At 44.1% G+C, this 16,154-nt stretch overlaps 1 protein-coding gene across 1 annotated transcript in view; it reads left to right on the plus strand.

Moving 5' to 3' along the window:
* Positions 1-1,941: 1,941 nt before the first annotated feature.
* The window catches only part of plcg1 (phospholipase C, gamma 1), a 41,828-nt gene continuing 27,615 nt past the window's right edge, over positions 1,942-16,154 (plus strand). Inside the window, 7 exon segments of the mRNA XM_042097786.1 lie at positions 1,942-2,201; positions 2,909-3,192; positions 12,335-12,487; positions 12,609-12,702; positions 13,602-13,649; positions 15,614-15,698; positions 15,978-16,084. Coding sequence (XP_041953720.1) covers positions 2,973-3,192; positions 12,335-12,487; positions 12,609-12,702; positions 13,602-13,649; positions 15,614-15,698; positions 15,978-16,084 — 707 coding nt within the window. The 5' untranslated portion in view covers positions 1,942-2,201; positions 2,909-2,972.

Consider the following 16,154-nt stretch of genomic DNA (forward strand, 5'->3'; position numbering starts at 1 on the left):
TCAATTTAACTTAATTATTTCAATTTGGATATACATTGCCGTGCACTGGACACACATACATTGATTTTATTTTTTGTGTGTTTCAATTATGGAGCTTCAATATGCTTATGACATCATACTGGTGTTTGCTGTTGCAAATGACCCTCTAGTGAATGATATGACAAATCAAGTAAGCAGAGCCAGTCAGCACTTTTCACTTCAGACTTAATTCCATCAACCAGTGACATCAGGTGATAATCCACAGACAGAGCACACATGTGCTGAAATATGTTCTTCTTCATAGAAATGAGACAGACTGCTATGTGTGTGTGTGTGTGTGTGTGTGCTGCCTCTCTGTTCTTCTCTTGACCCGGATGCAGTAGAGATATGACTGCTGTATCTGCATACACTAAAAACACCATTTCATAATGTTATGTTCATTTGTCAAAATGTTTAAAATTGTATATCATTTCCTATCGCCCTGTCTGATTGATATTGCCCATGCACAACTAATGATACCCTAGTAATACAGTGCTGCAAATTGACTAAACGCCTAACATAATGTCTTTGACAGTCATTTCCACGTGCTAATTAGTATGCTTTCTCTGATGTAAGTGCCTATAGACCAAGAACTGCATAGGGCCCACCAATAGCTTCAGTTTAGTTCTCCTGCATCATCAGTTGGAGCAGCTGTGATCAGGAGATGGTCAAAAATAATCAGCAGAGGCAAGTGCCAGTTAGAGCAATTTGCTATCATACTGGTTGTATGGCTAAAATACAAGGCAATAATCCTTAGAAAACCAACCATATGAAAAATTGTTAAAAGTGTATTGAAGGTAATCAATATATCTGCAATCAAAGGCACCACATAACCACTGTCACACTTTTGCTAAATGTCTATAATTATGGTACTGTTAGTCATGTCATGTATATAAATGATGATGGGTGAATTAAAGGTTTTCATGGAAAGGATTGACAAAAATGTCCTGTCTTCCCTTTTGTATAATTTCTTGAATGGAGGGACGAGAATGCTGCTAAATCTCAGTCAACCACAGAGTTTGAGAGGTAATCTAAACTAAACTAATAGAGAATGGCCAACATGTTAGTATGTGGGACACTCAGCCACAGACATTTTGACTTGTGTGACAAACCCTACCCTACTAGGCCCATGTGTAGGCCTACTTTCTATGTAGGCTAGTGGTGTACAACCTATCAACTTGGATGTTATCATCAACAGTGAGTAAAGTGTTTTATACCTTTATGACTATGAGTGTTATAACGATCAAACTGAAATCTGCTACATAGCAAAGGTGTGAGCAGGCTCTTTTTGCAAAATTCTGTGGTGAACAGGCGTGCAATGCACGGAGGTGGAGGTTACTGACGTGAGAATAATACTGAGACAGAATCAGCTTCATCAAACATCATTTACTAGATAAATCTATAGTCTACTAGACTACTAAAGTCTGCTTTTGTCCAATATATTTCTTCTATAAAATATATGAGTAGTTGTCTGAAAGAACATATCTGAAAAAGCAGTTAAAATAACAACAAAAAAACGCTATGTTAACTTGGTATCCCACACAAATGCATTGGGAGAAAAAGACAGGTTAGAGGAGAGAACGTAGGGGTAAAAGTTTTCATTGATTCACTGACTGCCAGCTGTTTATTGCATAGGATGATACTGTCTATTATTGTTTTATGTCAAGTTGACATCTATCGCAGCAGACAAGGATTCACACTCAAAATGCATTTCAATTCCATCGTTTATCGCCTGCTGTGCTGTGTATTAACAACAGATTTAGAAGGCCACCTAACAGGTTTACTGCAACATTGTTGCTCCACAAGCTAATTATGAAATGATACAATGTTTGGCACGGGCGGAAAGTCAGAGCTGTATCTTTAAGAGGCCGCTCTATCCAGTGCTTTGTTGAACAGAAGGGGTCGGTTGGGGGAAGGGCCGAGGCAGCCGTGTCTGACTAACTTGCATATGGCCAACTCGATGGAGGATTGCTACAGCAGGACGCCAAGGGAAAAACCACAGGGCTTTTCTCTGGACTGAGACGCATTATCTCCATCGCACGATGATATAATCATCGAGAAAAGGGGGAAGACTTCAGGACATCCGAAGTTGGGTCCAGAGATGTGCGGGGCCGAGATTGCAACGTTACGACGTGTTGTTCTGCTTCTGTTGTGTCCAAGCGTGCCAGTTGCATTTTGAGACGGTAAGGCAAAGGGTGCAAGAAAGACGACTGAATTATTATACGCTGTACCTGACTTGCTTGCTGTAAAATCAGCCATACTTCCCTCCGCTCTCAAACGTTTTAGCGCTAGCCCCCTGGAAAATGTAGCCACGTTTCTGTGTGGTGCGTAATTGCCATCTTCTGGGTATTAAAATCAGTGTTATTTGGATACATATGTCGATCGTAAAAAAGCGCTTAGGCAGTCAAAGGAAAGAAACTTTATGGGATGGCTTAACCACTTTGGAAGGAAATAAATTCCTATTAGCAACTAGCCCAGTCATAGTGGCCTTCGTCTCTAATCTACTTAAATGTACAACAGATTACAGTTCAGGTCCACGGATTTGAATTGTTTACTTATTAGGCTATCTTCGTGGGAAATCCTTTTCATTGAGGCTACCTAATCCTGTTTCCTGAAAACGATTTGAGACCTATCTGAACTGGGCTCGTTATTCCAGATTAGATTTTGTGCGGCTTTTATTTGCCCCTATGCTACTGATCAGTGTTTACGTTATTGCAAATTGGCACATCATAACGAGGCGCATCTATATTAAACATAGCCTTGGCATTCACTTTTGTGTTCACATTTGAAAACTCACAGTGGCCCAACGCACATTTTCATATATCCACACTGTATTGTGAAAGAGGTTTGATTCTTCAAAGATTGTGAGATGATTCCTCTATTTTCTCAGGTGTCTACCACAGGCCCAGGAGGCAGTAAATTGTTCTAAAGGAAAAGGACAACAAACAAGGGAAATGACCATGGCTGGAGCCCCAGGCTTCTTCTCCAACGGACCTGCATGGACGGTCACCGACACAGAAATGACCAACCTATACCGAGATTTGGAACTGGGGACCGTACTAACATTATTTTATTCGAAGAAGTCTCAACGCCCGGAGAGAAGGACGTTTCAAGTGAAGCTTGAGACCCGACAGATCATTTGGACAAGGGGCACAGACAAGATTGAAGGAGAAAGTGAGTAGCCCATGTCTTTAAGAAAGTGAACAGTTGAGGAAACAAATGTTGGCAGTTTCTGACACTTTTGTGATTTTCAAGAATTATAAGTGGTAGACTTTGGTTTGGCTTGGTGGTTATGTGTCCTGGACTAGGTCTACGTGGTGTTAAGTAGCCTAAAATGTTACTCGAAATCTCTAAATGTTAGTAGCCTACACCGGGTGAGTGACACCTGTCTCCTCTACATTTCTGTTTAAAGCCTATAACCTACACAGGTTTGTAGCCTACGGTTTCTTTAAAAGAGAATGTTGGATGCAAGCTAATGAAGTGGTTTATCCCTCTTTTTATATGGCCTACCTACTCTCTAGGTGTATAGAATATACTTTGAAATGTGCTCTGGAATCAGTAGCGCCAATGGGATAGGCAACGGTAGTAACAAGGCTGTCGCTTTTATTATTATCAGTAGGTGGTAGGCCTATGCTGTTTAAAAGTCAAATGTGGATTTGCTTGTAATTTAGTCTTATTGCTCATTTCTGGTAATCAGACTCCTCCACCTATAGAAACGGTTTAGTCAAAATACTGAAATATGCTGGGCGCTGACAAGATACCGAGGCCTGTGTTGCGAGGACGTTTGGTGCACAGTTAGGCTAGGCAAACCTGCCGTTGTGTATACAGTTGCACAGCAGGCCCGTTTACATCCTGTAAGCGCAAGTAATTGTGTAGAGAACGGTTTGTCATACGCCGTCTCTGTGCAGAGCTGGTTTATATCAAACAATCTTCTGATGAGCCTACAAGGCAAGCGTTGGGCCTGACGTGCGGCAGGATGCCTCCGCGCACAGCTGCACTCTGCTCCGGATGCAGCACAGAGGCGCAGGGAAAAAAAGAGCTAAACGATTTTTTTGTCCGTAATCTGCTCTCAGAAGATGGTTGTACATGTGAGCTCATAGCAGTCATTTGATAGCCTACGACAAACAGCATAGGTGATAACGGCTAATGCTGTATGCCGTGCGGCACAGAAGTAGGCTACCGAGCCAGGCTTTTAACGGGAACTATAGAGATATGGAATATCGCGCCGTCTCCATATTCCATAGTCCGTCGTCGGTGACTGGGTTTAAAATATTCGGGCCCAAGAACCTGACTGTTATAGCATTGCTTTTTGCGACATGGTGGGTCACTTTCTGTCCGCGATGATGAGAGGGTTTAGTGATGTTTCGACAACTTGAACAAATAGCCTAGGCCCATTGCAATGAATGAACTAAATTAAATTAAAATTCAAATGTTAGTCGCATACAATTATAGTTTATGAGTATATGTAGTAGTCCAGTGTCTTCATAGCTGAGCAATGGCGATGTGTAGGCCTAAATAAATAAGGAAACAAATAGAAGAAGAAGAAGAACAACAAATGTCTAAAGTGCATGAGGTGTTTCGAACATCCTTGTGCTCCTGCTACAGTACTCATTCAGTATCCGGATAGCTTGGGGATAAAACTTTTCCGCATTATCTCTGTGTTGCTATCAGTTAGGTGAGGGTTAATATATTGTACATTACTGTCGTTTAATAATGAATCACAGTCTTAGTGTAGGCCTACCTTACAGAAAACACACTATTATTGAAGTGTATCCTTTATAAAGATGAAAACCATGCAGTAGCCTGCATCTAGGCTTATCCCTGAAATGTTCAAGGTATACCTGATGCTTAGTTCACTCTTCTTGACATACATGACATATTTTTTCGGTGCTGTAGGCTTATCATAGAGCCTTGGATAGCAGTAGGGTCCATGCTGGGGAATAAATAAGATCTCATACCAGATGCTTTAGGCTATGTACATCATTCCACTAGTGAATCTAGGTTGTTGGTCCTCAGAGGTTGTTGGTCCTCTGTCTTTGGCTTTCTCCTGTTCCCAGAAAGACACACTCGCAAAAAGATTATAATGTCAGCCTGCAGATACACTGTTGTTAGAAACATCTCTCTCACTCCTCTCTCTCTCTCGCAGAGGTTGTTTCAGGGTACCTACTTTGTTCTACTCTGCTAACTGGCTGTGCTGAGAGGTTTGTGAGCGGGAGGGAGTTGACTTATTTTCTCAAAGTAGCATTCTCAGGCCAGTTGCTTACCTATTTCCAGGGAGGGAAGAAAAAAAACATGCACACATTATGAAGGAAATGTGCAAGAATTACTGGCAGGACTAAATGAGGACAAAAGGCATTCTTTTTCTTCCAAGTGCTGCAGAGTCCTGGGAATTTGTGAGAAACACCTGCCCCTAATCATGAGATAAGCGTGTGTGTGCGAGAAACTGTGTGTGTGACTGTTTGAGTTTGTGGTTTTGACGGTTATATTTCTGTGAATTATGTTCTCCTGCTACGATGGGGGTTGGGACTGTGGAACTTTATTATCCTAGGTTGAGTTGCAGTTGTGATTCTCTTACCCCCCCCCCCCCCCACCCCACCTCCCTTTCAGCCTAGACCAGAATGTCACAGTGTTCCTCTTTTAAGTCTCTGATCCCTGCCGGGGCGAACAAGCTTCAAGAGTTGATTTATATCACACACAACTGTAAAGCGGCACTGATTTAGGAAGTGCATGGCCGATACGGGATGTGGGACAGGCTGCTTGATGCACAGTTGAGGAACCACAGAAAGTCATTGGGATGTGAATGCTAGGAAAGTGTGAAGAAAATCACAGTAACCCCTTCATTTTGGTCAAAAGTTGTCATTTTATCAGGTCATCAACAAATCTTCTTTTGGCACTCAAGTTGATGGTGAATGTTTGAAATGTCCCACAGCTGGTGATGTGCTGTTCATATGATACGGGAGCATGAACTAGGCCTTACACAATTGACCCGTGTTTCACCACTTAATTACCGTCCAAAAGTCATGCAGTGTACACTAGAGTGAGTCGAGGCTGAATGACTTGTGGTTAAATAACACTTCTCAGTTCCTCCTGAGGACATCCTTGACTTCACTGATTAAGTGTTCTTTGAAGTTGAATTGTTCAAATACATTTTTTTACTTCCTCTATGCATCGTGCATTTAGTGAATTAAGACATCTGAAATGAAGGGCAGGGATATACAGTATTTTGTCAGCCCCACCCTTTGGTTACATTCTAATTTTCAATGAGATGAGATCAAATGGTCATGGAATATAAACCTAAGTGAGACAACTCTGCATCTATACTTAGGAGTTTGTCCTTTAATCTGCCTGGGGAAAGTATAGGCTCTACTCACAGCACGAGGAGGTGCCCCTCCTTCAGCATAAGAATGCCTCGAAACTCCACAAACACAGAGAAAAAGAAAAAAAGAACAGTTTTAGGAGGGAACATTCTGTTTGTCTTTGCCAACCTAGCAGACTTTGGTGTCTGAGAGGGTGGTGTGTGTATTTGAGTTTTTTTTTTCTTTTTTCTTCTTCTTCTTCTTCTTCTTCTTCTTCTTTCTTGCACTACATGCGTGTTAAGCATGTTATTGTGTGTTCTGCGCACACTAGTGCAACAGGAAGACTTTCAGCCACCCACTTCAGTCTTGTGTTTCCTGTAGCCCCAGCTTTGAGTGGACAGGCCATTCAGTTCAGAGGCACACCGCCAGCTAGGATTCTCCCCCCTGCCCCGGTGGAAGGAGCTGGGCCCTGTGTTTCTGAGGTGTACTACACCTACAGGGTATTTGAAATACGGTGCTGAGAGACTAACCTGGATAAGTTAACTTGGCGTATCCCTCCTAAAAGGAGAGCCGAATGGCCTTGTGTTACTAGGAGAATGAATGCAGGGGGATGTTCTATTAGGAGGTATACCACGGTGTTAACCTTTTTGGGTTTATTACTAAACCACGTACTTGGAATCCCCCCACTGGAGTACAGCTGAGTCTGCATTAGATCTGGCCTTTGGTTTTGGTTCTGAGTTGGATGCTGTCGTCATGGTGAAAGCCCTTGCAAAGCTGCTGCACCGACTACAGTGTCTGAGGCCATAGAGAAGAGCGGCATGGACTCTGATCTGGTCTGATTGCCAAACCGATAACATTTCATCCTTTGTTTGACCTTCAACCCCCTCCACTCCCCCTCATACCATCTCAACATAGAATTTATGACATGGCCTAGCCTAGAAATCGAGACGCACCCTAGCGACAGGGTAGTCTAGCAACTCTCCGTTGGCTTGCGAGCTGGAAAAATTAAACTTCGACCAGGCCAATCACATCGTGTATAGAGTTGATAGGTGGGCTTAACATAATGATGGCAGAGTTGCGACGGTTCCGCGCGAATTCCCTGCTACTTGAAAACAAAGATGATTGATGCTGCAGCTGGCGATCAGCGTGACTCGAGTTAAGCTTTGTTTAAGTTGGCAAAAGTTTAAACAACTAGCCAACTAGCCCCTCTGGTGGGAAAAAACATGGGACTCACGAGTTGTAGCGCTATCCTATTGCGTGTCTCCAGACCCTACATGGCCTACTTCGTGCACAAATAAGCAGGGTCTTTATTCAGCTGTAGTAGCTAGCAAGTTTTTAGTTTAGCATAATAGCAGGCACTTGTCAGGATGTCAACTCTGACCGTTACTATTGTTTGTCAGCAAAGAGGTTGTGGTAGTTGGTGGAAGTTGATTTGCCTTTTGAACTTTTGTGGTAACACATTTGCAACTTGTTGCAACCATCATTAGTTAATATTTGGTATACAAGCTGGTTTCAGTCTATACAGGGACGCTGATTGACTGAATGATCTGATGGTGTTTCAGGTCATGTCTGACTAACATTCTACCTCATCAATGGTAATATGTCAAAAAGTAAACTTTTTGTCTCAGTTTCCAAGCTCTCTGAAGACATCTTATTGATGAAAGGGATTGAGTGGCTTTTTGGTTTGGATAACCTTTCACCACCTTGTTTTCTTATACTCTGCAGAAGTGAACGAAAGCCTTTTCAACAGCCTCTTCTTGTGCGAATAGGAACTCGGAGGGCCTAACAATGGCCTATTGTGACAGTTCCTGTTTCACTATGCTTGACCATAGCAGCAGTGGGCAAAAGACCGCCAGCCCCCGACCATGGTAGTTACATGGTACTTATATACGCAGAAGTGTAAGAAGACGGTGGCTGTGTTGCTGCTGCCGCTGCTGTTGTTTGTATGGCAATTTTGTTGGTTGTTGGGTAATGTTAGACAAAAACTCCAGAGTACCACTTTATAATCTTAAGGGAAAGAAGTGTGACTGGCTATAAAATGAAAAGAGGGTGGAATGTCCGCACACTTGCTCCCATCAGGATTTTTTAATGACTATTCACCAGCACATGCTTAGCACTTTTTGTCCAGCACCTGCCTTGGATGTGCGCACCAACAAACAACTTTTCAAAGAAGTGTGACTGATCATGTTGGTCAGCAGTTGGTCTTGTTTCAGAGGTCAGTTGCAGTTATTTCACAAGTTGTGGGTTGTCACAAGCTCTCAGCATGTACAAACGGAACGGACGATTAGAATTGGTGTGTCTGAATGTGGCTTAATAGTGAGGGAGTCCAAGGGCCTTCATTTGTATATCGGGCCGAATGAAGAGCAAAGTATGGCAAAGAGCTAAAAAAAATGATCAAACCAAAGCTGTTTTAATTAATTGTTTTGCCAATTTAATATCCCATGCAAGATCCCAAGCACAAACATCAGCTCAGTCTGTGCAGTGTTCCCACATGCCACACAATAGTTTAAGTTACGAGAAACTCGTTTCCCCGACATTGCCCTTAGCCTGTCATTCAAATAAGCGCCCTGAATGTTGTGTGAAATATATATATCTCAACAGTTGGGTATGGTAAAGGTGTGAACCGCAGCCTGGTGTGTGTGTGTGTGTGTGTGTGTGTGTGTGTGTGTGTGTGTGTGTGTGTGTGTGTGTGTGTGTGTGTGTGTGTGTGTGCGCGCGCGCGCGCAAGTGCATACCTCTGATACTTGCTGACATTTGAAGAACGTGTACGAAGGCTGCACTCTTAGAAGAGTCGCTGGGCAGGATGGTGTGTTTCGGGCAGATGCACACACACTCGCCCCTGTGGAAAGTCTGCTGGACTCACACAGTGGTCTGCCACAAGATGACAACAGTGTCCCACAAACCCCCTTTCCTCAGCCAGGAGACCCCCCCCCCCCCCCAACCCAGGTTAGCTCATCCTCAATAAGAGGGCTATTTTAGATCTTTCTTAGACCTGACTGGAGAGATGAGATGGGAGGAAACAGTGCAACGTCCTTGACTTCACCCTCATGGTCACTCGGACTGCAACAGGGCTCCCTCCCTATGATGCATGCATATGCTTTTTGCCATGACGACAACCTCAACGATCAATGACAAAATTAGGAGTTCAATTCAAAGTATTTTCTCCTCGAGTTTCCTGAATCCTCAGAAGCTTTAAGTGTCTTTACCGGTATCGTTAAAGGTGTGAAAGCGGTAAGAGAAAATTCACCCGGCAGTTTCGTGTAGACGTAGTCCAAGTAACCAGTCATCAAATGATCCCTGTTGGAGAGTTGCAACAGCCTCTCTGTGGCGGGTGAACATAGATCAAACCAAAGATTCTAGAACAGAGCACAGAGCTTCCAGAGGGGGATGGGTAGGTGATGTTTCCTTGAAGTTTAGAAAGTGTTGTTGTTTATGGATGTTTGGTCTTTTTGGTATTCTGTTTCCTTCTCTCTTTCTCTCGTTCTCTCGGATAGAGGTGCTAAGAGACTGCCTGTCAGGTGAATAGTGATTAACAGCGTCCATCTCAAACACACAGGTTGTGTGTGTAAGAGCGGAAAAGAACAGCACGTGAAATTCACACATATTCTTATAATTGGCTCACTCTCAGGTAGACTGGATGCGTCACGCACACTGTGTGTGTGTGTGTGTGCGTGTGTGTGTGTGTGTGTGTGTGTGTGTGTGTGTGTGTGGGGTGGGGGTGGGTGGCAGGCAGCAGCAGTACAGCACAGCACAGCACAGGAAGAGTGGTTTCTGGGCAGGAAGAGGAAGAGGAGCGGGAGCAGCATTCTTTGCCTCACACAAGAGCCCGAGCTCACACTGAGACACACTGCAAGGTGTGTGTGTGTGTGTGTGTGAGAGAGAGAGAGAAAGAGAGAAAGAGCACAGACCAGCCCTGGAGGGGAGAAGAACTTTAGATTGAGATCACATGAGACAAAAAACCCAAACTAGGCCACTTCTGTGCTGGCTCTTCGCCTTATCACTGTTCGATTGTGTGGGTCAGACACGGAACACAACAGTCATGCAGTCAGTCACACATTCAGTTGATGGGCTCATACAGTGATGTAGTCTAGTGTGCTGCAGTGGGTATACTGTGGTATTGCTGACCTTATTCCACATTCAGTTCATTGGCTGATGAGAAGAGGGGTTGTGAAGGTTGATCTTGTAGCGTTTGCTGCTTCTGTATAGAGGTGTGCCTTTCTGCTGCAAACATACACGTGCATGCAGGCATGCACACATCTACACATGTTTCACATTCATTCGGCACCCAGATTCCAAATAATCATCCAATCATGAACAGTCATGTTTTACATCAATAGTCTAACAAATATGGTATTTTACAGATAAGTATAGCATATTTTTCTTGAAATATGCCAACTAATACAGACACACACACACATACACCACACAGTTATGTTAGTTTAGCAGTAGCATCCTATTGAGGATTGATGCTGCCAAAAAAGCTCTTTAGAGGTTTGGTTTCCTCCCTCTGTTGCTCCATTGAGCAGCAGGTCTGCATGTGTTGGGTGAATACATCTGACCGCAGGCAGGCAGGCAGACAGACAGACAGACAGACAGACAGACGTGAGCCCAAGTTAAAAAAATTTAGAAGCACAGACAAAGCCCAACATAGTCTAATCAATTTATATTTATTTAAAATATCTGCATTGATTGGGGCAGTAGGCAAATGTTACTTTGTTTTGCACTATTCGGTGTAAAATAAGCATGCATGGAAACCTGGAGTAACATTCTACCTTTGAAGAAAACGGGAGTTTTACGGGAGGCTACTTTTGTCCCTGTTTACTACAGCTATATTTCGCATATTGCAGCCAATCCGTCAACTGGGCTAAAAGGCATGTTACCTTTCCTTCTCTCACTGCATTCTCAGAATCTAATCCTGTTCCTCCTGTATCTTTCGTGGTTGTTGGTACATTTACATTTCTCCGATTAATTTGGTGGATTGAAGAAATTAGTTCTGCTTTGCGTATTGGCTGGCTGGTCTAACTTACTGCTCTTTCTGCGCGCCCTTGAATTTGAAGTTGAGTAGAGAGTCACAAACAAGGTAAAGCAACGCGAAGCTGCTGACGTTGATGGGAGGTGTAGTTTTTATGCTGCGTTTGCAACGCGATTCTATGGTTTGCACCATGAATTTTTCTCGATCGCGGTGTATTTTGTAGACAAACATTGACATGGTTAGAAGTCATTTACACCTGTGCGTCTAAATATTTTTACTGACACGCCATCATTTTTACTCGCATGTGCGAGTGAAATGGGCGCACTGTAGAGCCCTGCTGTGGTAAGGTCTTGGTTTACCATTAAGCCACATACAGATTTAATATTTGGGGACTATGTTACACAAGAATAGCCAGAGGAAGTCAAATGTTACTTTCTCTATAAATAGACCCAAACTACTGATCTAAAATGAAATATTTTTAAATCATATATCAGTGATGCAAACATTTTCAAACAAACATTTTCATTTGCAATCTAGTAATTTCAGCAATGACTGCAACTTGAATTTCTCTTGGGGATCAATAAAGTATCTATCTATCAACATCTGTTGGAATGAATAATACATTGGCTAAAGTGAGCTCTAGCATTTTGGGGTAAATTAAATGCACAGCTCAGTCAGGCATTCACAGACAGACAGGAAGAAAGGCCCACATGGTGGAGGATTCTCTCTGTCTCTCTCTCTGGTCTCTCTCTCTCTCTGGTCTCTCTCTCTCTCTCTCTCTCTCTCTCTCTTTCTCTTCTCTTCTCTTCTCTTCTCTTCTCTTCTCTTCTCTTCTCTTCTCTTCTCTTCTCTTCTCTTCTCTTCTCTTCTCTTCTCTTCTCTCTTCTCTTCCTCTCTGTTCTCTCTCTGCTCTCTCTCTCTCTGTTCGTTCTCTCTCTCTGTTCTCTCTCTCTCTCTCTCTCTCTCTCTGTTCTCTCTCTCTCTCTCTCCATGTGTTTCCAAGCTGACACACATGTTTTCCCTCTGCTCTCCTCCTCTCTCCTGGCAGTTGATATCAGAGAGATCAAGGAGATCCGGCCGGGGCTGAAGTCGCGTGACTTTGAGCGCTACATGGAGGATTCGGCTGCTCGACTGGACACCAGCCACTGCTTCGTCATTCTCTATGGGACCGAGTTTCGTCTCAAGTCCCTCAGCCTGGCAGGTAGGCTGGAACACACACACACGCACATAAAACTACAGTACACGTACACACACTCCCCTATATACACAAATATATTCACACGCTGCTAATTGCTAATTGACCTTTGACCTTGGTATCCTAGCCACGTCGGATGAGGAGATGCTGATGTGGGTGAAAGGCCTGACATGGCTGGTGGCCGACACACTCAAGTCTCCCACTCCTCTGCAGATAGAGAGGTCTGTCTGTCTGCCTGTCCACTCATTTTTTTGACTGTCAGTCTTTTTACTGTGTAGATGACCCAACAACCTATCTTTATCTTTCCCTCTTCCTCATGAGTGTTGTTTTTTGTCTGTCCATCCATTATTCTCTCTATGGGTCGGTCTCTCTCTGTGTGTGTGTGTCTCTCTCTGAGTGTGTCTGTCCACTAAATTATGTGGCTGTCTGTCTTCTCCCTGTGTAGATCAGTTGTTCTTAAACTGGAGGTCGGCAAAAATATGGGAGGGGTCGATGAATTTTTTTTTTTCTGAAAGTTTTTAGACCAACATGTTTAAGAACTGGGATATCCAGTAGCCCTAGGTGTAGGCTTACAATTCACATTGTTTCCATAATGTTCCTTCAAAAAAGTATGCTCTGTTTACACAAATCTCTACCTACACCTCTTGTAATGACTAGCTTGAATGCTTGATTAGCTCACTATCTGTGAGCTTACCAGTTACAGAACACAATGTCGCCGGAGTGCCAGTTATACATTGAATGAGTGCTTGCTATCCCTTGCAAAATTATAAATCAGATTATTAAAGGTTGCCATTGACGGTGTCTTTGGTTTGGACGTAGCTTAGCTATGAGAGAAGACATTTTGTGCCTCTGCCACCTCGCATCTCAAAATTAAATGTTGCCGGTTGGAGAGAAGGGGTTCTCAAGACTTTTGGGACTTTGTTTTGGGAGGTTTAAGAACAACTGATGTAGATGACCTAATAACCTGTCATTGTGTTTTTCATGGCCATCCTGCTCTCGGATGTTTAGCGTTAGATCTCTCCCTCTCTCCCTCTCTCCCTCTCTCCCTCTCTCTCCCTCTCCCATATATATATATATATAATTGGTAATCGGTTTCATTCCTTCCTGTTGTCATTCCCAGGTGGTTACGGAAGCAGTTTTACTCAGTGGATCGCAACAGGGAAGACAAGTGAGTTTCACAAATGCATGACTGCTGCAATCCATTTAGATTAGTATCTTCACATAGCATAGAGTTTCCATCCAGAGCAACTGAGAAGGTACGCTATGTACTTTCGGTATGTGTATACCTTGAGTAACCAAGTCTATGATGCCCTGGATTGTGTTAGTCACTGCATGTGCAAGTGGTTGAGTTACAGGAAAAACATGGTTGCATGGGCGAGAGATGGTGCAGTTAGTGGCACAGTGGCAAAACTGCTTTGTCACCCGCCCCCACAATATTAAAAAAAAGCCTTCTGATGCTAACACAGAAAGCAAAGGTAGCTGCTGAGGTGTCTGTCTGTCTGTCGGTGTGTGTTGCGGGATGTCTGAAGCAGGCCCGACTTGTTCCATGAGCTCTAAAATAGCATGGCTGACACCTCCAAGTCACCACTAGGAGCAGACAGCCACTGTTGGGGCGTGGTGTTTTACAGGAGGACTCTGCTAAATTTAGCTCCTGGCCCCGTCTGAGCATAAACCGGTCAAAAGGTTTGCGTGTGCTGAAAGCCGGATGGTTTGGTAGCGCGGCTGCGCCGCACTCTCAGCGCCTCCCCTTGCATAATCGCCGCTGCTGTCATGACAGGCCAGCCTCTCGGCGGAGGCAGCGGCTGTGGAGGATGGCGGCCAAGTTGTCCTAAATGCGCCCTGTTTGTGTGGGCGGCTTTAAACTGCTGATGAAACTGTGTGTGTGCGCGCGCGCTCACACACCTCAGTTGTTTGAGTGTAAAGCTCCAAGGTTGGTATGGACACACACACACACACCGGGGACAGAGGGCAGGGAGGGACACACACTGCTGTGTGTTTGGGAGTGTGTGAAGCAAGATCGGTCTCCATGAGCTCATGGAAGGGTGTGTGCGTTCATGCATGCATGGGTGTGCACATGTGTTGGGTACACACAGTGATAGCATATTGGATTTGATTAATGGCCCATGCCCGTCTTTGCCTGTGAACGTTAATTGACCTGGTGGTTTATTGGAGGAACACACACACACACACACACACACACACACACACACACACACACACACACACACACACACACACACACACACACACACACACACACACACACACACACACACACACACACACACACACACACACTGGGGCTAGGTTGTTCTTACTGAGGCGCAGACAGAAGTTGGTGAGGTCAGTTTGAGAGAGAGAGAGAGAGAGGAGAGAGAGAGAGAGAGAGAGAGAGAGAGAGAGAGAGAGAGAGAGAGAGAGGAGAGAGAGAGAGAGAGAGAGAGAGAGAGAGAGAGAGAGAGAGAGAGGAGAGAGAGAGAGAGAGAGAGAGAGAGAGAGAGAGAGAGAGAGAGAGAGAGAGAGATTCAGGCATGGAGCAGAAAAACCCGGAGCACACTTCCTGTCTCAGGAAACCGGACCCAGAGGATGAGTGTGTGTGTGCAAAAGAGAGCTTCTCGTGCTCTTCAAGCACTCAAGAACACACACACAGAGCAAACGGGGAGAGACAGACAGCAGTGAGACGCTGAGAGACTGAGGAAGATGGAGAGAAAGACGCGCACACACACACAGTGTGTGAGAAGGAGTGTGTGTGGACACAATGTGAACTGTGGTTGTTTCCTTGGCCATCACAGACAGGCCGAGAGCCTTTAGACATCTATCCAACAGAGTTCCTGGTTCTCACGACTGCCCATCAGACACTGCAGTGAGTGTGTGCCACAGATTGAAAAGCGATTATCAAAGGAATTTTAGGAAACAGCCACAAGAATGAGGCCTTTTTTACGCTCTAAGATTTAAATGAACCTTGTCAATATTTTCAGATTCAGGTTGCAGCTCAGCTTGAGCTTAAAGATTTTGTCTCCTTCTAATGGGCCCTGTCCAGCTCGGTAAACACGGAAATGCTTTCTGAAATTTGACCTGCTCAGCTCATTGTAAGCATTTGTATTTTGTGTTCTTATTTACGTTGTGTTTCAGGATTTCCTGCAAAGATCTGAAGAACATGCTGTGTCAGGTCAACTACAGAGTACCTAACATGAGGTTCCTCCGAGAGAAGCTTCCGGTAACACTCGTGCTGAGGAGTCTCTTACACTTGCACACACACATTCCCGCTTCAACCCACTACAACAGAATCACACCAATGATGGTTAAAGAGATAACACTTTAGTTTTAAACACTTAAAGGATCTATGTGTTGTCAAAATAGTCTGGATATTTTAACTGTCAAAAACGGCTATGTATTTCCACAGAAGGATTTGTATACAAACTAGTACTTATGTGCTTGGGTGGTGAAGTTAAGATGCGTGTCTTTGTGTGGTTCCTGTGTGTTCCTTTGTGAGCAGGACGCGGAGCTGAGAAACGGCGACGTCTCTTACTGTCAGTTTGCCCAGCTCTATCGCAGCCTAATGTTCGACGCCCAGAAAACAGTGGAGTTGATTCAATTAAGGGGGTATTTTGAGGGCTGGGGGGTGTAACATGAGCCCTTTGTGTGGGGGGAATGGGACGGGAGGGGCAGATGA

The sequence above is a fragment of the Alosa sapidissima genome, chromosome 7 (assembly GCF_018492685.1).
Source record: "Alosa sapidissima isolate fAloSap1 chromosome 7, fAloSap1.pri, whole genome shotgun sequence".
Classification (NCBI taxonomy): domain Eukaryota; kingdom Metazoa; phylum Chordata; class Actinopteri; order Clupeiformes; family Clupeidae; genus Alosa; species Alosa sapidissima.